This window comes from Athene noctua, chromosome 22 (assembly GCF_965140245.1).
Source record: "Athene noctua chromosome 22, bAthNoc1.hap1.1, whole genome shotgun sequence".
Taxonomy (NCBI): domain Eukaryota; kingdom Metazoa; phylum Chordata; class Aves; order Strigiformes; family Strigidae; genus Athene; species Athene noctua.
Window position 1 is genome coordinate 3,101,719 of NC_134058.1, and position 23,333 is coordinate 3,125,051.

The window sequence follows — 23,333 nt, forward strand, 5'->3', positions numbered from 1 at the left end:
ATATCAGAATGGTTTCTACAGATTTTGTGACAAAGTAGTCAAGAAAATTAAAAAAGAAATGTTTTCTATAGAACACATTACTTAACAGAAATTTAAAAATTTAAACGTTGGCTTTGGAAAATTCAGCTTTTTGTTTCATGACAATGGTACCAAAACTGAAAAGAAGTGTGAAATCTGATAAATATTTCCATTAGGATATCTAAACTTTTACAGTATAATTTATCTGAAAAAGAAATCTCAGTTTTACCTTTACTGAGATTCTGGCTTGAATAACTACAATTAGTCTCACTTGGCATGAAACTGTGAAATCTCTTGAGAAGTGCAAGTTCTTGTTTGTGTTTTGTTTCAACACTCAGTGATGAGTAAGGGCCGGTTCTTATGGTTCTTATCTCGGGGTACTGATGACATGAACAAAAAGAGCAATGTTTGTCATCAGAAGCTTTGCTTAGCCTTTCAGTCTTTTATTTAAGAGTCAAAATAGTCAGCCTTTCTTGATCTGAACATAGTTGTTTCCTTGTGCTTCAGTTTGTGTACGGAGAGGGTGGATACTACTCTGCTGGGGGCATTTTGCTGTAGCTCATTGAGTAGAGCCCTGTGCTTTTGCAGCTTAAAAATTCTGCTCTTAGTGTCCAGCCTACTGGATAGGGTTGTGTTTTATATGGTGCTTGTGTCTGGGACCATAGCTTATAGTCATCATAAACAGAATTATCTCATTAAAATAGAGCCAACTGCTACTGAGGAGCTGGTGACAAGGGATCTGGTTTATTGTCTGTTTATTGAGTCTTCCTCAGGCTCCTCTTTGATAGAGTTCTAGAAATAATCCACTGTGTTCATATCAGGTCTAAGCAAGATGATGTAGCATTTAGGGATATAGTAGATGCCCAAGATACCCAGACAGGTTGTCAGAATGGTACCGATCTGAGTAACAGACCTGAGGACTGTCTTCAGCGTGACAAAAATGGCAATGAAGAAGATCCAGATGATGAAATAGATCAGGATGGTGAATGTGATCCCCCGGGCGATATTGTACTTCTTACCAGCAGTCTGGACCATGAACGTGCACAGGAGGCAGACAAAGGCTAAGCAGCCGTTGTAGCCGTGCATGAGGGCAAAGGCAAACCAGGACTCCGTGTTACACACAAGCAGAATTTCAGTGGGCAGTGCCTTGTAGTCAGACACCAGATAGTCGGGGCCCAAGCGAAGGTACCAGAAACAGAGCAAGCACTCGCTGAGGAGGCACAAGGCGACGAGGAGCCAGGCCCTCCTCTGGGTTAGCCAGCGCAAGAAGGTGGGGGCACAGCGGGGGAACTCTGTCACGAGGGTGATCTCAAGGGACTTGATGAGGAAGGTGGAGAAACACCCGTTGAGGCACAGGGCATAGACTATCTGCTGGATCACACAAAGGTTGTTACTGGGCTTCCCTATATAGAGACAGCAGCTGAGACACAGCAGCGTGAGCATGAGCAAGGCAAAGAGGTTCAGTTTACCTCCAGAAGCCTGCACAAGGGGAGTCTCGAGGTTCTTCAGAAAGAGCACTGCTGCCAGACAAATCAGGGATAGGGTGATGGACATCAGCGTCAGCAGGGCCAGGGCGAGCGGCTCGTTCCAGAAGAGGTACCTCTCGCTCCGGTCGTAACACCGTGTGCTGCGCCCCGGGGCCCACTGGTGCTCTGGGCAGGGAGTGCAGGCAGAGCTGTCTGCAAAGGAGCCGTGAGACGCTGAGGGCCACCCTGCGCTAGAGTGCGGCCACCCTGCTGCGGGCAGTCCTTGAGGATGCAGCAGTCAGGAATGAAGTTGCTGGTGTGGGTGCTGCTTTGCCTACTTCCCCCTGCTTCCCTCTGTGTCTTGGATCTCCAGAGTTTGTGGTAGTTCAAGCTCTTTTTTTTCCTTCTGCTTCTCCACCCTCCCCTGAGAAGGATCCACATATTTCTTGGCTGTTTCCCTTCCCCAAGGAAGGATGACCAGCTTCCAAAAGATCCCAGAACTTCATGACACCCCTCTCTCCTACCTTTTGAGATAAAACATACATATTATCCTTACACGTTTTCTTTGGGATCAACAGAGGAAGGTCCCCCACCGAAGATCTATAGAGCAAGACTGAGTAACGCACAGCAGCACAAAAAGGAGGTAAATATTCTGTACTGTCAGTGCTTCGTGGAGGAAGAGCTCACATCTGATCGTTGCCAGCTCTGTGAACCTGTGTGACCTCAACCAGCAGATAGACATAATACAGACAGTTAAAGCCATTGAATTTCTCACCTTTAAAGCTCCAGAAGGTGTTTTCTGGACAGTCTGTACAGTCATAGCAGCAGAGGTGGAATCCTTTTATTCGCCTGAACTGCCCTGGTTTACAATGCCTGAAGCACTCTGAGGTAGGCTCCTAGGCGAAAGGAAGAACGAAAGTCAGCCCAACGCTTTCAGGAGAAGCACCATATTGCTAAACAAATTAGAAAAAATTGGCTGGGCTGCCCTGGGATCAAACCTGTGTCTGAATCTAAATCCTGGGAATACCTTTTTCTAGTTTTGCACAGTGGAGATAGATTACATGTTTGCAGAGGAGTAAGAACTGCGTCCCACGTGAATCTGGTGGGAGTAGCACGCAGGCTAAGAGCTCCTTACAAACAGGCCCGGTGAAGTGGCAAAAAACTTTATTTTGTGATTGTTTGTGCTTTTTCTCACCGTTTTTACCTTTTGATCTGCAGTGTAAAACTGAATCTGGGACTTATTGATGGACAAGGACTCTTCATAGTCGCCTACAGGCAGATACGTAAGGGTGCTGTTATTCCAGGACCAGAATATGAGCTTGTAGCCAGTGTTTGTGCCATGGGATTGATCAAACCTGAAACTTTGGCCATTCACCTTGAACGGGAAAGTATTCATGAAGTGCAGCAGCTGAGGAGAAAATGGACAGTAAATATTGGTACAGTTGATGTTCTTGCGCGGAGGACGATAATGCAGTAAAGTAATTTCTGGCTGAAATCAGTTGTCCCATTTGTGGGCTGAGATTGTGACTAAGGGCTGTATTATCAACTGCTCTACCTGTGGTGCCAAGCAAGCGCAATTAGTGGAGCCAGAACACAGCCCTAGAGAGGGGAACACAGCAGCAGAAAAGATGCAGCGTGCTGGGACAGGAAGGAATTGCCGAGGTTTTATCACCGCCAGGAGCGCAGAGCAGTGGAACCCCCATCCCCGGCTGCCTGTGTGCAATTCTGATGCATAGATGGGCTGAAAAATTGCTGTTTGTGCCCCTGAGCTTTACTCACCTGCCAAGACCTGACGGAGGCTTTGGGACACGCCCGGTGGGTGCACCCCAGTGCTCTGTGCAGAGCGTGAGCCACGCTGTAAACGGCGACGTACACGGGTTGTACGAGCGAACGGCTTAGCATGGACGAGACGTCTTGCAGCGAGATGTGGTCACACTCTCTGCAGTGTGTGTCCAGCACGTCAGAATTCATGAGGTGGTGGAATTCTCTAGACTCCTGGCAAAATTTATCCTGCTGAACAGAGGTGAAGAGGTCGGCAACGTATTTCTGGAAGCCAGGGACTGTGCCTGCTTTCATAATAAAGCCTAAGACTGTCCCGATGCTCTGAATATTTGGGATGGAGGCAGCTATGTTGGACAACATCCAAGCTTCAGTGCCAATCCAGACTTTCTTGCTCAGTCCCATGCTGATGCTGTGTTCCAGCAGGGCCTGGACAGGCTGACTAAAGGCAAAAAGGACAATGATGTTGACTTTGGTCTTGTTAATTAACTTAATGGTATCTTCCAGTTGGTTTTTGGCTTTGGAATCTGTAAGGTCTGTAGGAATTAGCCCCTCAAATGCAATGCAGATGCTGTGATTTCCAGCTGTGCTTAAGAAGAGCTCCTGGGCTCCTCGACCGTATTCATCATCGCTTGCAATGGTGGCAATCCAGTTCCATCCAAACTTGTTCAGTAGCAGGGCCACAGCTTCCACCAAGTTCTTATCACTGGGAACAGTACGGTAGAAGGACGGGTACAAATCTGTGTTGCTGAGCTTCTCACTGCTGGCTTTATAGCTGACCTGCAAGGTAGAGGGTAAGAGAGAAAGCAAGACAAAGCGTAAAGTTGAGGGAAGTGTTCAGAGTCCAGATTGCTCTCCACCTTCTTTGTTTAGTCCCAGTGCACTAGATTTTCACAAATGCTGGGTCAGGATCATGGGAAGGAAGAACTCATCTAAAGAATTAGGTCCATCGTGGCTCCATTTACCAAGAGAATCATAAACCACTGTCCCACACGGCTCCCTTCTTCCACTGCCATTTGTGTCCATCATCACAACACCAGCCCTTATCATTAATGACAATTAGCTACTTTCTGCAAAGGGTGACACACCCAAGATTCAGTAATGTCTTAGCTCAGGGCTAAATTTCCCTGACCATTATAGCTCACTCTGTTGTGGTAACTGAGTGCCTAGAGTCACGGATGGATTTTCATGGGATCCTCCTGGTTTACGCTGGGAGCTCTGTTATTCCCATTTTATGTGGACCACAGAGCAGCCTGAGTTATCCCTCTTCTCTCTGGGACTGGAGTGTGTTCCAGGAGGGAAGGTTAATGACCTGCCCAAGATCACTCAGGAAATCCGTGGCAGAGGAAAGACTGAAATCTGCACTATAAAAATCCTGGGTCAAAGACTTAGAGCATAGACAGCATTGTTGGTCCAACCCCCCCACCAGAAAGGAGAATCCCTGCTTCTCCAGAGTTTCTTTACCTGTGGGATCAAGAAGAAGCTGAATAGTTTGGCTGTTAGCAGGCAGAGATCTGACTTATGCGGTCCAATCACAGCAGTCACACGAGGCTGGTAGTCGGAGTAGTTGCACAGTACTCCAATGCCCGACGTGCCGTTGCGGGTCAGAAATGGCAAGCTGGTCTGTAAGGCTACCAGTGGCTCAAAGCAGGTGTCGTAGATGTCATAGCCCAGCTTTACTCCCGGGAGAAGTGAAGTGGAATTGTTGATCTGATCGATAGCAAACTTCATCCCAAGAGCCCATATCAGCCCATCTACAAATAACCTGCGGTGAGAGGAGACGGGGAATTCCATGGTCCATCAGTGCTGTTACAGTGGCCAGTTTATTCCACATTCTCTGACATTTTAGCATCCTGTCTGTTGCTGAGCCAGATATACATGTCAGCACAGCATCCCTGTCCCCATGGCCTTTGTAGATTTTGGACTGAGAGGCTCTGAGCACCTTTCAAATCTAATTAACCCTGTCTGTCAGCCAATACATCCTCTGTGCTTCACAGGAGAAGAAACAGAGGTATAGAGAGAGACCTGTATGTTTTGCTGTGAGGATCAAGATGACCTCCTGCTTAGCTTTGGGCGCTTCTCCTGCTTAGCTTTGGGCGCTTCTCCTGCTTAGCTTTGGGCGCTTCTCCTGCTTAGCTTTGGGCGCTTCTCCTGCTTAGCTTTGGGCGCTTCTCCTGCTTAGCTTTGGGCGCTTCTCCTGCTTAGCTTTGGGCGCTTCTCCTGCTTAGCTTTGGGTGCTTCAGCCATGAAACCAGTGGTTCCCAAAGTTCTGTCTGTGCTAATTCAGGAGAGAGATCCTTCCAGGGATTTTCCTCTGCTGTATAGCTCAGTGCACTTGAGCATATTCCCTGCCTTATGGCCTGCAAAGATTTTGGACCATGCTTTTGTGTGCTTTGCTGCTGCCACAGCAGCAGGTAGGACACTAGCGTGGCTTTTCATCCTCATCACAAGAGCTGTAAGTAGCTTGCAGTGGGATGGTGCGAACCACCTTGGTGTGACCGAGTAGGTTATACTGATCACACCCTGGCAAGTCTACGAACCAGGTGATTTAGTTTCCTGCTCTTTGCCTTGTGCACAGCACTGAGTGTTCTTCTGCCTCATAAAAGGCAACAGCAGCGTCTCAAAATGTGTCATCTGCAAAGCAAAAGCAACATTCACACCTTTGTCTAAGGGTTTGATTCAAACACTAAGGAAGCTCAGCGCCACTAAAAGCTTTCATCAGAATGGGGGGTTGGTTGCATCTGAAGTTTGACTGCATAGTGGCGTGAAGAAAACACAAACTGGTTTTCCATTTCAGGATCAGAAATCAATGGCACAGTACAGCAGCACTCCATCACCTCAGAGCTAATCTGTTTCCATTGCACCGTTAACGTTTGGCTGCGAGACCATCAGTTGCTGCCAGGACTTTTCCTTTCTCTTCCCAGCCCGAGTGACCACACTTCAATGAACTAATGAAGTTAATATTCCTCTTACCTTTCACACACCACTAGTGTGGGCTCTGATCGTGCCGTCAGGTTTATGGTGTCCATCCCAAAAGGGAACAAGCCTCCTATGATATAATCACCGGGCCTCCTGAACTGAGCAGAAAGGCACGTGGGTTTGAGGGCTGCTGCATAACCAAAGCTCAAGCACAGCAGCAGGTCAGGGACCATTATCTGTCTAATTTGGGAAAAATATTTCGAAGAAATCCCCAAGCGAATGTGGGAGAGGGAACAGGGGCAGGGGATCCAGTCTCCTTAATAAACAGAGCTCAGACAGGAAAATAACTGGGAAAAATTTGTTTAGCAAAACGCATCAAATGTGTAATTCTACGCTTAGTGGGCAATAGTCAAATACGCAGCAATACCCTATGGGTGTATTTGTTTGTAAGCTGCTGGCCTAATGCTCGTTTCCTTTACTCAATGAGTAGCCTTTCCTTGAGCAGAGTGACTTAATTCATCGTCAGGGCTCTGGAAATCAGGCTTCCTGCAGGGTAGGGGGTAAACTCAGGTGCTGCACCTTCATCTGGACACATCTCTCTTTGCATTAACTCCTCCTCAGCCCAACCAAAGCAGAAACATCTGTAACGGAATGTGTTTGTAGAAACTGTCCCTGGTTACAGTTTTTGCAAACTGGATTTGTGACTCATCTAACGCTGGGAGCCGATCTCAGTCAGTGCAGGCTGCTCATCTAAAAGCATCACCAGGGAGAATGTGGACTCTAACAAGCTGAATGGTGCCCATTACCACAACACACTGTTAGACAGATGGAGGCTGAGGAGGAAAAAATTTATTTACTTGCTCACCAGCCTTGCTTCCTGCTGTTATCTGAGGTTCCTCCACCATCTCTGATCCCTACTTCGAAGCAGTCTGCACTGAATGTCACAGCCTTTATTTTTAAATGAACTTCAGAATAATATGTCGAGGTGCCTGAACTAAAGGGTAATGGTTAAGACACTTACACAGCAGTAATTTTTATTTTTATTTTTTTTTTTAAATTAGAGGTCACCTGACTGTGGAGATAACCAAATCTTCCTCACTGAATTGCAAAAACTTGCCTGGAGCAGGCCACTCCCTATTGCAAGGTTGGTGAGCGAGGAAGTTGTTACTGGCTGATCTCAATTTTTTTTCACACTGAGCTATGATGTTAACTTCAGTTGAAAAACTTCGGTTTAGGTACAAGTTCCACAGCACAGTAATTTAGGTTGTGTCATGGTTTTAATTTTTTCTGTCGTTTGAATTTTAGAAAAGGGGATAGCTCTGAATGGGAGGTTCAATGTACTGCATTTAAGTGGCTTTTATATTTATACTGTATCATAAAAACTGCTTATACTGCCAAAGTGATATACCACTTTTACTACAAGGTGAAAATATTTTTCCATGTGTGAAGAGAAGCCAGGAACACTGTAGAAAGCCAAGTATAGCAGTACTTCAGGCAAGATTTCTATAGTAGATATGGTTATGCTGGCATCCTTGTAAGGGTACCTTCCCCTCAATGGAGTATTTTAGTGTTAGCTTGAACTTCCTTTTAAAAGTTGTAAATACAAATTCAACAACACAGAGCGGGGGGGGGGGGGGGGGAAGAAAAAGCTGTTTGGTATAGAAGTCACACACAGGCAATTATTTATGCCTGTCTGTACTTTGACATGATATCATGTGTGCTTACTGTGGCTTAGGAGACAGTTTATGTGACAGACTTTTGTGCAAAATATTCAAACTCCCTCTAGTGAATCTGCAGGCTGTTGCAGCTTTGGCTTACACCAGTCGCTGTAGGTGAAGGTTTTATTCTCCTGAATTTGGCCCCGTTAGTGAACGCTGCCAGTTTCTGAACTTGCCCAAAGCCAAGTGCGGGACCTTAGTTTCACTCAGTGGGGCATCTGGAGACGGAGCAGGACACCAGGAATGTAAAATAACCATGAGGCGATACCTGAAGGTTCAAATGAGAGCAGGTGGACTGAGGGAAAGCTCTATCTCACTCTGCACAAAATGACTGGCTGTAAAGTTACAACAGAGCTTTTTCCCTACTGAGGAAATGTAATGGCAAAAATTGAAATAATCTTCAAAATTAATGTTTATCTCATAACAGGAATAGTTGAGAATGTGACATGGGAGAAAAAGTAACTTTCTGCATTAAACCTCGAGAGATCTAGAATATTTTTTTGCTGGACACATTATTATTTGACATAATTTACAGCATTTAATACACAGATGAAATACCAGCTCTATCTGTATCAGACAGCAGGAGAGGCACAGTATTTTGTGGTTGTAACATGGAACTGTGCCATTTAATATATGGATTTATCCTACGGAACTGTGTTTTAATTTTAAGGTGGTCTTAGCAGAAAGGGAATGATGTTTGTGTTTCAAAGTACAGCAACTGTATCTGCACTTCAGATGTTTGAGGAAACTCCCTTTCCTGTATTCAGGGAAAAAATAGTGTTGACAGATACGAGTAACCAGAATAGGAGCTCAGTACACAGCATCTAACTCCACCTGGGCTACTCCTGACAGCTGGTTTCACATCTGATCACTAGGTAAATGAAAGACTCTGCTAGTTAAAAGACAAGACATGAATAGGTAGCACTGTAGGTCACCTTCTTTCCAACACCACAAAACCAGAAAGCATTCCTATAAAGGATACTCTTCAGAAGCGTGTTATTCACATAATTTAATGTCCAGTTAACCTCTGTGAGGCAGCTGTGATTTCCTGAATCACGCAGTGTTACAATAGGCCCAAATAAATCCCCTCTGATACAATCAAAACATGGTACAGCCAGTGGGATTCTCCCTCCCCCAAATATTCACATCATCCTGAACTAACAATATAGTGCTTTTTCAGCTTTCAGAAAGCTAAGTAAACTGCATTTTAGATACTCTGGTGTGTATATATACAGCAATTTGCAATAGAAGCCATAAGCCTCACAAAGTAGTGACTTACAGTACAAGTTTGGATTGCTCCCCAGTGAGAAAAGTAATTTTTGTGAGCATTTCACACATTAATTTTAAAAAAAATATATATAAATCATGAGAACACAATTTAGAAGCATGGCTGACAAATAGATCAGGTACAGTCTGCAGTCTTAGCTGGATATAAAGGATTGTGCAGGACATACCAAAAACATCCCAAGACGCATAAAGCCTAGATTAACGGGCAGGGGAAGCTACGTAGAAGGCAGGTCCTGCTTTAACGTGCACGGATCCAAAGGAAAAACAAGTCTCTGAGAGTAATGACGTAGAGCACCATTTCCTGCTTTAATTCTAGGGGACACAGAATTAGCAGAAGCAATCACGAATCTGTGACTGCAAAGAAAAGAGCTTCCTTTCAGAACTACATTACCTGGGATTATATTTTCAAGGTTAAAGGATAACAGAGGGCAGCCCCTCCCCGATCTATTCAAGGGAGCAGCTTGTAAACAGAAGTGGCTGAGTGAGCTCACAGGTGATGTGTTCAGACACCCCATCTGAAAGCTCTGTTGTCACACGAGGTCCTCGCTATCGGTGTAAATGCACAGAAGCTGCGGTGTTTGGCTTAAAGAAACTAATCTCACCCTCCCAGACTAGCTGGAGAGTTGAAGGTGAATCCAGGAATTTAAAAAAGCTATTAATAGTGTTTTTTCTCTTACCATAGAGCTCTACACACAGGCAGATATATATACACATAAAAAAAAAAAAAAATTGGTACTTTTTTTTTCTCTTATATAAGTGAGACATCCTGAATAGCTTTGCCAACCTGTCAGCTCCGTACTGGAAAAGGAAAGGGAGAGCGCCCGTGGACAGAGAACCAGATGCTTGTGCGTCTGTGGAAATGCTCGGGTTTCACCCCGTTCATCCTGGGATGTGTTGTGGCTCTTCAACATCCCTCCTGTCAGGGAAGGTCAAGCAGCTTATGCTGGGCAAAGAGCTCCTGGGTGATGCCGTAGACGTCGCAGATGTAGGGCAAGGCCTCGCCCAGCATAGCGACCGCTTCCTCGGGCGTGCCCACGTTCATGATCTCCAGGAAGGCGTTTCGGGGTGGCAGCGCGCAGAAGGCCACCGTGGCAGCCTTGCGAACGACCCAGGGGTGGTAGGTAGCCAGGGAAGCGTTGTAGGAGTCCGTGCAGATGACAGACGTCCGGGAGTCCTCCCGGCCGGTCCTCAGCCCCTCCAGGAAGAGCTGCAGCCAGCGCAGGGCCCTGTGGAGCCGCAGGACGGTGCGGCAGCCGGAGTCGGGCCCCGCCGACCGATTCTGGACGCCCACCAGCCCGTTGGCCAGCTCGTACTCCACCATGGACTGCAGCGACACGTACTTGTCCCGCTGCTCGCCGCCGCAGTAGCTCTCCATGATCTGCACCTTGGCCACGGCGTCCTTGGAGATGAACGAGAAGATGGCGCCCAGGCTGTGGAGGAACCTGCGCGCGGGGAAGACGCGCTCGCGTTAACGGGCGGCGAGCCCCAGGCCCCGGGGCGGCCGCCGCGGGCACTCACCGGATGAGCCCCCGCCAGCCGCTGAGGTAGGGCCCGAGCAGCACCTCCCGCCGCTCCGTCACACACGTCTGGAAGGCGGCGAGAACCTCCCGCAGGCTGAAGGCGTCCGCCATGGCTGCGCGCCGCCGTGCGTCACCCGCCGCACCGGCCAATCGCAGGGCGGCGCGGCTGCGTCGGGGGCGGGCCCTGCGCGGCCTCCGGCCCGGCGCGCATGCGCAGCGGCGCGGGGGAGCAGGCCGGGAGGGGCCGCGGGCAGCGCTACCGGGCCGGGACCCTTCGCTCCGGGACGCTGAAAGGTGCCGCTGTGCGTGGTATGAATAAATAAATAAATATCGGCGGGCCCCGCTGCGGAGCGGCAGCGCTTTCCTCTCCCGCCGTCCCCGTCTGCGTCCCGGCCGCAGGCTGCTCCGCGTTCCCTGGGCCGTGGGGTGGTGGTCGAAGCCAGGCAGGCCCGAATCCCGGCTGTGAACCGTCCGCGTGTTGATCCGATTTGTGTTTTCTGTCTTCCCTCTAGGGAGAAGTTGGGCCGCTGCTTAAGTCTTCCTGAAACTGAAAAATAATTGAAATGGCAGCTGTAGAAACGGCTAAATCTTCTTATTGTGGCCCTCGTTAGACTGTTTCTGAAATAATTTGCTATGCAGTTTGAGTTTTAGAGTTTGTTAAAATGCCTGAGATAAAAGTCACTCCCTTGGGTAAGTCCAATCTGAAATGGTCCTGAAATAAAAACACTGAAAAACTTCAGAATTTAGCATTTGAAGTAGCATGTCTCAGACTGCTGGAGACGTGTGCCTTTCCGTGCCACAAAAACTGGTCGTGGTGCTGTACTGCAGCACGTGTTAGAGTTGTGCAGCACCTTAACGTGATTCTTGTCAGCATGTCATTGTCCTTTTGTCTTTCAAGCATGTAAGAATTGAACAGTCTGATAAGACTATTTTGATTACAGGATTCATTAATACATTCTGGTAAAGGTGTTGTATGTGCAGTACAGATAGAGTATTCACTTAAGTGCTAAAGATCCACAGGAAGCAAATTTTTCTTCTTTTTTTTTTTTTTTTTTTATGAGTTGAGATGCATTTATGTACTGAGAGGGCAGAGTATGTGCTGAGCAGGAGAACTGCTTTATCCCGGGGGATAGTTTTCTGTCTGGGTATGGACTTAACTGGAGTGTAATGGAGGTCTGCTGTGAGGCAGAGTATCTGGGGAGGTGCAGAGCTCTGGGAACTTTGAGTTCCGTGCTGATCCTTTCCAGATAAGAGATTATTTTGCTCTTACTTGAAACTGTGTAGCTGCGATCACACAGTAGCAGGCAGAGAACAAAAGTGCCCCGCACCTGAACTGCTTAGGGGTTTGGATGCAGTGCTGCAGCTGCAGGGGCCTCTCAGAAGCTGAGGGAATGGGGTGAGTCAGTTCACACTTGAATACCCCCCTCAGATCTGCTTGCTTGAAGAAAGGAGGCAGTCTTCCTGCATCAGAAGAGGGTAGGAAGTTTGTACAGACCTTTAAATGCTTCTCTGAAGTGATTGTAAATATTCCCAGAGATATCTTACTTGTCTTTCTTTGGCTTGGGTCCCAGGAGCTGGCCAGGATGTGGGGCGCAGCTGTATCCTCGTGTCTATTGCTGGCAAAAACGTGATGCTTGACTGTGGGATGCACATGGGCTACAACGACGACGTGAGTATTGTGGAGAAGCCTGAGTGTGGTGTAGAGATGCTTTCAGGGTGTAAGGCCTTTCCCAGCAGGGCTCCTGGGTCATTGTTCCACTCTGTTCCCTTTTATCTGAACGCTGCCTGACCCATCTTACGTGGCGTAGGGTGGTGCTAGCTAGGTGTGTGTTACTGGGCGTGGGATCAGCCGCTGCTGGAGCTGGGTTATGGCAGAGAACGAACTACTGTTGCCCCTTCAAAATCCTCCTGTGCAAGAGGTGTGTCCCCTCAGGTATTCCTGGAGTGTGAAGTGCCACCATCCAGCCATCCTTTCCCTGGGCTATGGACTCTGAAAAAATATTAAGCAAGGTGTGAGTGCTCCATTCCTGGTGGTTTTGGTCTTTCTGTATTTGGGTTTGGGGCAGTTGATTGCTTATGGGATCTGTACCATGCATCTCCCATGCTTTAGAGGGAAAACCAGGAAACAGTCCTGATGTTTGGTCACCTGATACTAGTAGGAAAGGAAAAATGGCAAAAATACCCTGTAAGAGAGAAGGAGTTAGTGAGACACAGAGCAAGTGTGCCATTACAGAAAAGCTGGGAGTCTTTCCGCTTTAATGCCTGGGGTAAGCTAAAACACATTGGTCACCCGTTTTACTTTGAAGATAAACTTGTCTGCAGTTTATTTATTTGCAAGTTTGCTTTCCCCACCTGCCCCTCTGGCAGCCCTCCCATCCCTTTTGACTCCTTCTGCACATACATGCTGATGGTGTTGCCTGCAGCCCTTACTGCTGACACTAGTGCCTCTGCTGCCTCACTGCACTTCTGCCTGGAGGTGGATTACAGCATTTCCAGGGTTGCAGGTCGTTTGCACCGTTGGTGGTTGGTAATGTAGTAATAACTGCCTTTGTTTTGCCATGGATCACCTGTTTTCTCCTGTCTTTGCAGAGACGCTTTCCTGACTTCTCCTACATCACTCAGAACGGAAGGCTGACTGACTTTCTAGACTGTGTGATCATCAGGTGAGGAAGCTCCTTCCTTGTCAGAACTCAGGTGGGAGATGGGAAAGCTTTGTATGCTGACCCTACAACCCAAGGGTGTTGGAAGTTCACCGTTCATATTTTGGCTAGTTTCCTCGACGTCACGCAGTGCTTTAAAGATCTGAAGGAAGATCCGAGAGCCAGGCGAGCTAAATTTCCTGTGCAGCATCTCCTTTATCCTTTGTGTCTTCTTGCAGCCACTTCCATCTGGACCATTGTGGAGCTTTGCCCTATTTCAGTGAAATGGTGGGTTACGATGGGCCCATTTACATGACACACCCTACCAAGGCCATCTGTCCCATCCTCCTGGAGGACTACAGGAAAATAACTGTAGATAAGAAAGGGGAAACAAACTTCTTCACTTCCCAAATGATCAAAGACTGTATGAAGAAAGTGGTTGCTGTGCATCTTCACCAGACAGTTCAGGTAAAGGACCATTTCTGCATACTCCTGGATCAGACCAACTGGGTGGATGTAGAAGGCAGAGCAATTTTAGGTTTTGAAACTAAAATTTTGAAACTGTGGTGTTTGCCCGTTGGTGCAGGTGGACGAGGAGCTGGAGATCAAGGCGTACTACGCCGGCCACGTGCTGGGAGCAGCCATGTTCCAGATTAAGGTTGGATGTGAGTCCGTTGTGTACACTGTGAGTATGGACAACAATATTTATAGCTACCTGCAGCTCCTTTTAACAGCCCGTCCTGTTACTGTGAGAATATTAACAGATTTCTCTTCTTCCATTAGGGCGATTATAACATGACACCAGACAGACATTTAGGGTGAGTAGGAAGCTGAGTTTTCTGTGAACTGTCTGTATTTCTGACAGGAAAATTTTATCACAGCTTCTGTTAATTCTAGGGGCTTATCAGCACTGACTCTTTGTTAGGAAGGTGGAACATTAGACGATGTCTTTGCTGGAGGGATAAATGCAATTTTGAATTATGAGAATGAACAGATTTACACTGATTCTTCCAGATAGACCTGAGTGTAATCTTCTTCTGTATACTCATGTTAATCTGTTCCTAAGGCTACGTAACAGACTTAGATGTTTGAAATGTTTTATTGTCGTGGTATCTTCTAAATGTATTTACTTTCTAAGGGAGTGCCAATCACAAACTTTTAATGTTCGTTTTAGTTTTACTGGCGTATATGAGCGATACATAATGTTCGTGCTGCTTAGAATAATCTTTTAATGGATTTCAAAATCTGTAGTCTCTATCCTGAGCTGGATTAATTTAAAGAAAGCAGAGCCTGCAAAGGGAGGGCTCCTGCTGCTGCCACAAGAACTCCTAGGGGACTTTGAGCCAGCTGATGGACATCTGGGTACCTGCTGTCCTGTCTGCAAGTGGAGACAGTGACATTCTCCACCCATCTTTGGGACCTGCAGATCAGAAATGCTAGATACCATCTCTTGATTGAGGTCTTTTTAAACTCCTTTTGTTTCAGTGCTGCCTGGATTGATAAGTGTCGTCCAGATTTATTAATAACTGAATCCACCTATGCAACAACTATCAGAGATTCCAAACGCTGCAGAGAAAGAGACTTCTTGAAGAAAGTTCATGAGACTGTAGAAAGAGGAGGGAAGGTACGGTGCTTTGATAATCTAAGTGATGTGGTTTTTCCCTCTTTTGGGGCTCTGTTGTGCTGTGTAACTGTTAATAAATTGGGCACCCGTGTATCACCACTACATGAAACCAAAGGCATTTTTATGTTACTCCATCTGTACTTTAAAAGCCAGAATATTAAACACTTCAATGGTGCCAGGTGAGGACAGGATTTAGAATTTCAGTCTTTTCCGTTTCTTAGAGCTTAGCCCCTGTCTTTGCTAATACAAAACTTTTTTTTAGAGATTCTCTTTTCCATTAACACCAGAGCACACCGAGGAAGAGACATTATCAAAAGAGACATTTGAATCCCACAGAAAATGGAACTAAAAGCAGAAACATGGAACACAGGAAAATTTTACTGATTCGGCCGTAGCGAAGGATCTGGTCGTAGGTTCCTAGGAATTAGTTCATTTAGCTTGATTAAAGGGAAGGTTAAGTCTGGCTGTTGATTGCACGTGCAGAACTTGAACTACATTTTGGTTAAAAGCTACAGCAGTTTGTCACCTGGGACCTCAAGCCCTGTATTTGATTTGCTGGTCTTGTCTTAGAAGGGCTAAAATGTTGGCTTGCTTCTGGAAAAGAGGGTGAGTCTCTTGGTACTGGGTGTGGTTTGCCAAACAGTGCTGTTAAGCGGCAGGTGATGGCTTTCCACTGAATCTGGAACCCAAAGGAGTAGCAGTGTTCTCTTTGCTGCCACGTGACAGCACCCGACTGAAGAAAACATTGAAAATCAGAAGAGCTGGGTGTTCTTTCCTCCAGTGTCACCTTAATTTAGGAAGGGACGGAGGTCATAATTGCCCCAGCAAGGCCAGAAACGCTCATCTTAGTGCCCATTTCCACAAATAATGCCAGAACTGCTGCTCTCAGCAACTTGTTTTTGTATTATCCGGGAGAGAACAGAAGTGAAGATATTCACAACACCGCGGCCTGCTGGAGACCCCTCTCGGCATGTGCAGACCGAGGGCTCAGCCACGGGGATGCCTGTAGAGATGTGAGCCATCCACCCCAGAACTGCAGCACACCTCCCTGTGACAGTCAGACCAGCACAAGAATATCAGCGAGAGGGAACCGAGGGGCTTGTTCAGAAATGATCGTGCTGCAGTGCCGTGTACGTGCTGTTTGGGTTTCCCATGCTGTAAATTCTACCTCAATTGCAGGTTCTTATCCCGGTTTTTGCCCTTGGACGTGCCCAGGAACTTTGCATTTTACTGGAAACCTTCTGGTGAGTGCTGTCTCCTGTGCAGGTACCACCTCCTTTTCGTCCTCAGGTTGTGGTCCTGGCAGGTTTCTGTGATTCTTTCCTGTCTGTTTAGTACAAGTTTTCTCATTAGTATTCCTCTGTATGTCAGCCGTGCTGGCAGCTCCGTAGTTAATTCTTTCTGTATATTTTGCATTGTTAATGACTCCAAGCACTAAATTAACCATTTATCCAAAGTCATTCTCCACTCCTTCCCCAAAACACTCAGGATCAACTGTCCATTAAAAAACTTGACTGTGTCTTTGCCACGTTGTAAAACTGTTCATGTGAGGGGGAGGAGGGAGCAAGAAGTGTTAAACTTCAGTATAAGCGTTGTGTGAAAACATTTTTGATAATACCAAATGATACTGCTTTTAATTATGTCCCATAGCAAAACGATTGCTATTTGTGACGGCAGGAAGTTGTCTGTAGTGGGCGAGGAGGAGAACTGGGCTACAATGTGCTTTGTAGTACGTGAATGAGCAGTGATGTGCCATCATTGTTACACTGACAGAATAACTCACAGAGTGGGGTATGCACAAAAAAATCTTTGGAGACTATTCCGTAGGTTTGTGGGCTTTCAGCGTGGATAACCAGGATCCTAATTTGGCCTCTGCAACGCTGCTTTCTACAGGGAAAGAATGAATTTGAAGGCTCCAATTTACTTTTCCACGGGACTGACGGAGAAGGCCAATCATTATTACAAGCTCTTCATCACCTGGACTAATCAGAAAATTCGGAAAACCTTTGTGCAGAGGAACATGTTTGAATTCAAACACATCAAAGCGTTCGATCGGGCCTTTGCAGACAACCCAGGGCCTATGGTAGGTGGGCATCAACACCATGCAAATAGAGCAGAGGCAGAGTGTCAGGGGCTGGTTTTGTGCCACTCTGGTCCTGGCTGAGGCACAGAGGCAGTCTGTGAAAGCTGAGAGTCCTACGCCCCCTTAACATCAGCTGCCCATCTAAAACCCTTTTGTGGCCGGGTCCTCTGAATGCTTTTATCTGTGTAACTATTAAAGATCTTTCTGTATCAGTAAAGGTAGAATGCCCAGAGAAAATGAAAAAAATTGACTGCATGTTCATATAATCTCTATCTCTAGACCTGATTGAAATCACAATTTTTACAGTATTTACTTCTGACTTGTCAGGAGACAAGATCCTTTACAGCACAATCTCTTCTTGTTGATTTTATTTCCAACTGGTTTATTGGGCAGCAGCTGAAGGAGGAATCTTGAGCATGATAGTGCTGTTATAAAAGAGCTCGGAGTTTTTATCAGACACACTGGATGCTCACAGAAATCTCCTACAGCGGTAGTTCTGTTTATGTGAAAATTTAGACAAGGTGGGAAAATTAAAAAATAGCCAAAATCCCTGTTGGAGCTTTGGGGTGGTAAGTGTGCTGTAATGTGTATTAGTGGATGCCCTCCACGGCTTTAGGGTGTTTATATATTATAAGCAAGTAATGAGAAAAAAAAAAATTGTATTCTGTGGTGATTCTTGGCACATCTTTGAATTCTAGGTTGTGTTTGCAACCCCTGGTATGCTTCATGCAGGACAGTCCCTTCAGATCTTCAGGAAATGGGCAGGGAATGAAAAGAATATGGTAAGAAATTCTGTTTCCTTGAGTGATGTTTTGTGTTAACGTGACGGGGGTCCCGCCAGAGATTTTATTTTCAGAAGTGCTTTCGTTATGTGAAGCTGCTTCAAAGACACTTGTCACCGGCATTAATTCTTGTCAGTGCTGTGTACAGTTCGGCAGTCTGCTTTCTCATTTCATTTTTGTGGGTGTTCCCAAGCTGCAGAACAAACCCCCCCATGAGGGATGGACAGATGTAAGATGGGGAGAACACCCGCTTACAGCAGCAGTGTGACTTTGGGGCTGTTTTTCTGTTAACAGCAGCTATGCTACAGACATTTTTCTGGTTTCCTCCTCAGGTCATCATGCCCGGCTACTGTGTGCAGGGGACTGTAGGCCATAAGATTCTGAGCGGGCAGCGCAAGCTGGAAATGGAAGGGAGACAAATAGTAAGTTTTATTTTCAAGAAGGCTCATTTGGGAGAAGTTCTTCAGAACTTTAGCTGGTAGTTAGACGCCACGCACTTCTCATGGGAATGTGCCACGTACAACATTGAAAATACCCAAGTCATGTTTTCTTTGGAGTGGGGCTAGGTGAGGTTTATTTTCCCCCTTTGTGTTAGCAATGGTGTGTCTTTTTCTGCCATGAGACTTTGTCGGGTTATATTTATAATGTTTAATAACTAGACCCTGTTAGATAGGTAAAAATGATACATTTTTATCATTTTTTTATCATATCAGACAGGGATATTAAAAAACTGATACCAGCAAAGTACTGATTTGGCGTTTTGGCAAATGTGTGATGAGTATTGTGCTCTGCAGTTGGCAGTTTGATCGTGCAAGGTAGTGAAAGCTTTTCTGTACAGCATCATGTTCAGTCTCTGTGGATAAGCGGCTCACCGCAGCCTCATTTTCCAGCAGAGGGGTTCTGCTGCTTCCGGAAAACTAAACACAGGGCGGTTTGGCTCTTGTCTGCGCGTGGCCAAAGCACACCCCGAGTCACAAAGCCTGTGCTTTCCGCTCCTCCCCAGCTGGAAGTGAAGATGCAGGTGGAGTACATGTCCTTCAGCGCCCACGCGGATGCCAAGGGCATAATGCAGCTCATTCGCCAGGCTGAGCCACGAAACGTTCTCCTGGTCCACGGGGAAGCAAAGAAAATGGAGTTTCTGAAGCAGAAAATAGAACAGGAATTTCGTACGTATCGTGCTGCTGCTGAGGGGGAATGGCAGTGGAGGGAGGGTATTAAAGGTCTGACCTACTTATTCTGTGGGACCTCGGCACAGAGTTAGGCATGGCTGAATTTACAGGACTGGTCACCCTCAAGGAACGACTCTCTGTAATTCAACACGTTTAGCCTATTTAATTTTAATCCCTGTTTGGGCTTGAAGTAAAAGTTGGGTTTGTTATGTTTGTATTGTTGTAATTCAGCACTTACTGAATTTATATTTCTTCAGACCCCTAGAAGAAGTTGAGGCAGGTGAAGTACACCTGAAATTATAACTTAGCAACTTCAGTTCAGGGGAATGAGCTCCAGCCAAAAAAATAATTAATTCCTTGGAAACAGCTGACTCTTAAATGATGAGTGGAGAAAGACTGGCTGGTCACTTACTGTCTGCAGATTTCTTTGCAGTGGTTTATAAGAGTGGGGACAGTTTTGTTGCCATCTCACCGTTTTCCCCCTCACAAGGCGTTAAGGCCAGCCAGGTGCTGCCCGCTGGGGTTGTGGTGGCTCTGGTGAGGTTGTCCCCTCCCCTCCCAGCAGCAGTTGTGCTTTCCGGGCTCTGCCCAAGCCCTGCTGTTAGTTCAGCAGTTGCTGTTTAACCCCCTCTCGCTGCTCCTGACCGTGGTTGTTGTTGCAGATGTCAGCTGTTACATGCCTGCAAACGGAGAGACCACCACGATATTCACCAACCCCAGCATCCCCGTGGACATCTCCCTGGGCCTCCTCAAGAGAGAAACCGCCATAGGTGACAGCTTTTCACCCAGAAATTCCAGCTGTTGGGCCCTGCCGCTTGCGGTACAGGACTTGTAGGAGGTGGAAACGGTGACTTTCAGCTGTGCTTCCTGGAAAGGGACAGGTTTTATCAGCCTTAAGTGGCTGAGACGTCTTCCTGTCAACGTGTGTTCAGTAACGTTTAAAAACATATACACACACACTCGTTACTTTGCTACTCGTTGCCCATTCACTATGGAAACAAAATCCACGTATGCTTTTACTAGCTAGGACTGCAAACTGGAATTGCTTCTATAAAACCAGTTTTAAGAAAAACCTAAAACCTCTTAAATCAGGAAGCGATACGGGAAGAGAGGCAGTCGTTCTGTATTCCCGAGCATGGTTTCTTACATGTCTAGAGTTCTGGTGGTGGGTTAAGCACCATGTGCTTTAATGGGCAGAACAGAGATTTAAAATCTTAGTCTCCGAACCCCAGCAGAGACTCAGAAATGCAATTTATGAAGTCCTATAGCAGTTGCCTTGTGTGAGAAGTAAGCACACCCTCGTTAATGTTTCTCTTCCCTTGGCCTTGGTTTAGGTCTCGCACCAGATGTCAAGAAGCCAAAGCTAATGCACGGCACGTTAATTATGAAGGATAATGTAAGTAAAAAAGTTCTTAATGTTTGTCTTGTGTCCTCTGTACAAGGGGTGTCGTCATTCATACATGAGTTCTGGGTGAACAGGAACTAAACCGAAGAGAAGCATCCTGGTTTCTTGGAAGGAGCCCAGTAACGCTGTACCTGGGAAGATTTATCTGTAAGACAGACTCTGTAGCTTGTCAGTTGTCTCGACTGACAGTCTCCACTAGTCCCACAACTTCAGAGTTTTTAGCTTGTGTTCGTGAGCAGGGTGGTGTGGGCGTGGAATTTTTCCTAGTCTGTCTCATGAATGCCCACAGCTGAGGTCGCAGGGAATGGATAAATTTGAAGAGGTGGTTCTGTTCAAGGCTGTTGTTTGCCCTGGCCCCCTGCAACCTGCTGTGTGCAGCTGCAGCCGTTCTGAGGAGACTCTGGTTTTCAGCCTGTGGATCCACGGGGTTTCTGCTTCGCTGTGCCTGTAAACATCAAAAGCAGCAGCCTGGTGGCAGAACCTTGGTCTGTTGGACAAGGAGGGAAAGGTGTCAAGGGAGGAGTTCTCATTCCCCTGATAAACAGGTTAAACCAACTTCCGTGCAGAGAGCAACTTCAATTTGGGGCAGTAAAGAACTGTTATGATTTAGGCGGATGTTTTGCCTCAGTCCTGCCTCTGCGTTCACTGCCCATCCCTGGCTGTTGCTGCTTGCAGGAGTAACTGAAGCGTCCAGAGGTGAAAAGGAACGATGTTACCTGCTGGAGTTCTGCAGGGATGGACACGTACCCGTGTGCAGCCGACCACGAGGAGGAATGAAACTTCAGAAATGCTTTATAATGGCTTTGTACTTTTCTTCTGCAGAGCTTCCGCCTGGTCTCGCCCGAGCAGGCGCTGAAGGAGCTGGGCCTTGCAGAGCACCAGCTGCGTTTCACCTGCCGCGTTCACATCCAGGACCCGCGGAAGGAACACGAGACGGTGCTTCGTGTCTATAACCACCTCAAAGGGTCCGTCTGCTCCTACCCGACTGTGGTTCTGCCCCCCGTGGGATGGACTTGAGCTCGTTCTCAGCAGAGGCAGCACAAGTGCTTCCTCCTTTCCAGCCTTCCAGTCCGGCCCCACAGAGTTTAGAGATTCCTCTGCAGCCCAGAGGCACAACAGATCCAGATTTAACCACCGTCACCAGAGCAGGGGTCGTACTGTGGTAGCAGACAAGCTCTGGTCTTTGCCAAGCTCGAGTGTCCACCTGAAACCTTCCTTCTGTTGCTTTGCTGCTGTGGCTGCAGCTGCTAGTTGTCCCACAGTTGTTAGGACAGTTTGTTAGTTGTGAGTACAGGAGTGAGACCATCAAGCAGAGGCTCAGGAGGCCTCAGAGCAATTCAAAAGCTGCAGCAGCTGAATCTCTAAAGCTGTTTTGTTCCACAGGTGGATTCTGTGAGTAGTTCTGTGCTGAGATGGGACGAGTAGGGTTCAGACTGGAGCTACAGCTATCGTGAAGCCCAGAAAGAAATCCTACATGATTTAACACAAGCACCAAGCTCGGCCCCTTTCTCCCTTCTCTGGGCAATGGGTGCTGGCTCAGACACAGCTAAAAGTAGTAACAGCGGGGTCGGGATTCCCAGATACAGGGGCTGACCCACCTTCAGCTTGTCCCTGTGTCCCATCCAACACAAATCCTGTATCTTCTCTCTTCCCAGAGTCCTGAAAGATTATTCAGTGCAGCATCTCCCGGATGGTTCTATAACAGTCGAGTCCATCCTCATCCAAGCCACGGCACACTCGGAGGATCAAGGCACCAAAGTCTTGCTCGTATCCTGGACCTACCAGGTAGGAATACTGGACAGACTTCCCAAACAACTGATCAAACTCCTGGCGGCCCAGGACCGTCCTATCAGGGGGTGGATATTGTGGGGGTGAGTTTTCATCGCTCTGGTTTTGAAGGAGTTTGACTGGAAGATGACGAGGGGAGTCGCTGCCATTTCTGTACCATTTCAGGTTGAGTACAAACCATTTTACAGAAGCTCTGCTGAGTCAAGTTTTCTCTGAGACCACTGAACTCAAGGCAACTGATCTGGAATAATTACACTTAATACAGTTAATTACAATTATGTGTGTGTTTTGAGGACGCTGTAGTATCCAGCTTCTAACCTCTCAGGTGTATCACTGCTGCCAGGCAGCGTGGAGGTGTTTTAGATCACATTTCTTAGGTGTAAAAATTCAAACAAGCAGCAAGCTAGCCAACACAAAATATTGGTAAGATTAGACAGCCATTATGTTTTTTTCCTTTCAAAAGTATACTTAACTGCTATCTTTACAGCAAGGAAATGCCTTCTTGAGGGCAAAGCAGAAAAAAAAAAAAAAACAAAAAGGAAAAAAATCAATGGTTCTTTGCTTTCAAGTAAAAGTTATTTTCCTCAAAAGAGACGCCTCGAGTTCAGACACCTACTTTGAGAAGTGGGAGTTTTACACTGATATTTTGAAATGCATTTGTGTGAGCTGGATTAGCTTCCCTTTTTGAACCCTGCTAACATTAGATTTTGCTGGGAATTACTTCAGTCTCTAGGTACCAGAATCAAATTTACTGCCACAAATGGGAAAGTCAAGTAGCAGATTGCTTTCCTCCTCTTTCTCTCTATTCTCTCTAGGACGAAGAGCTGGGCAGCTATCTTACATCCCTTCTGAAGAAAGGGCTGCCCCCGAGCACAGCGTGAGCAACACAGCAGTGGGCACCGTGGCACTTGAGATTGATTTCTATTTTATTTTGTTTACATTGTTCGCGTGTTTTTCTGGGTTTGTTTCAACAAAGGAATTAGAGTGTTTGTTCAGGTGCTGCAGTGACTGTGTGTTCCCCTCAAGAGTACTGTGGCCTCCCCCCTCAGAAACCTGCCCCAGGAGTCGGTGCAGCCCCTTTGGAAAAGCCTCCGGAGGGAGAAGCTTGCTCTGGGGTACCCAGTAAGGTAAAGGAG

The 23,333-nt window shown here is 46.8% G+C and overlaps 3 protein-coding genes across 5 annotated transcripts; 1 reads left to right on the top strand and 2 right to left on the bottom strand.

Annotated features, from left to right (window-relative positions):
• On the bottom strand, positions 1–6,477 carry TAS1R3 (taste 1 receptor member 3). Its single transcript, XM_074924930.1, has 6 exons — positions 6,237–6,477; positions 4,728–5,028; positions 3,264–4,043; positions 2,689–2,892; positions 2,260–2,380; positions 1–1,697 (listed from the first exon to the last, which is right to left on the bottom strand). The coding sequence occupies exons 1-6, from the start codon at positions 6,413–6,415 to the stop codon at positions 811–813; spliced, it is 2,472 nt and encodes an 823-aa protein (XP_074781031.1). The 5' UTR covers positions 6,416–6,477; the 3' UTR covers positions 1–810.
• Positions 6,478–8,901: 2,424 nt separating this feature from the next.
• Positions 8,902–10,831, bottom strand: CPTP (ceramide-1-phosphate transfer protein). Its single transcript, XM_074924931.1, has 2 exons — positions 10,706–10,831; positions 8,902–10,629 (listed from the first exon to the last, which is right to left on the bottom strand). The coding sequence occupies exons 1-2, from the start codon at positions 10,816–10,818 to the stop codon at positions 10,107–10,109; spliced, it is 636 nt and encodes a 211-aa protein (XP_074781032.1). The 5' UTR covers positions 10,819–10,831; the 3' UTR covers positions 8,902–10,106.
• Positions 10,832–10,908: 77 nt separating this feature from the next.
• On the top strand, positions 10,909–23,201 carry INTS11 (integrator complex subunit 11). 3 transcript variants are annotated; one of them, XM_074924906.1, is made up of 18 exons: positions 10,909–11,016; positions 11,220–11,397; positions 12,279–12,376; positions 13,297–13,370; positions 13,586–13,814; positions 13,933–14,031; positions 14,130–14,164; positions 14,832–14,970; positions 16,150–16,214; positions 16,864–17,053; positions 17,752–17,835; positions 18,168–18,257; positions 18,839–19,001; positions 19,667–19,774; positions 20,339–20,400; positions 21,232–21,374; positions 22,065–22,194; positions 23,013–23,201. In XM_074924906.1, exons 2-18 carry the CDS (start codon positions 11,370–11,372, stop codon positions 23,076–23,078), a joined length of 1,803 nt encoding a protein of 600 aa, XP_074781007.1. In that variant the 5' UTR covers positions 10,909–11,016; positions 11,220–11,369; the 3' UTR covers positions 23,079–23,201. The 3 variants fall into 3 exon arrangements, with proteins under 3 accessions (XP_074781007.1, XP_074781008.1, XP_074781010.1); XM_074924907.1 differs by having other exon boundaries at positions 10,930–11,009; XM_074924909.1 differs by having other exon boundaries at positions 10,941–11,001.
• Positions 23,202–23,333: the final 132 nt, after the last annotated feature.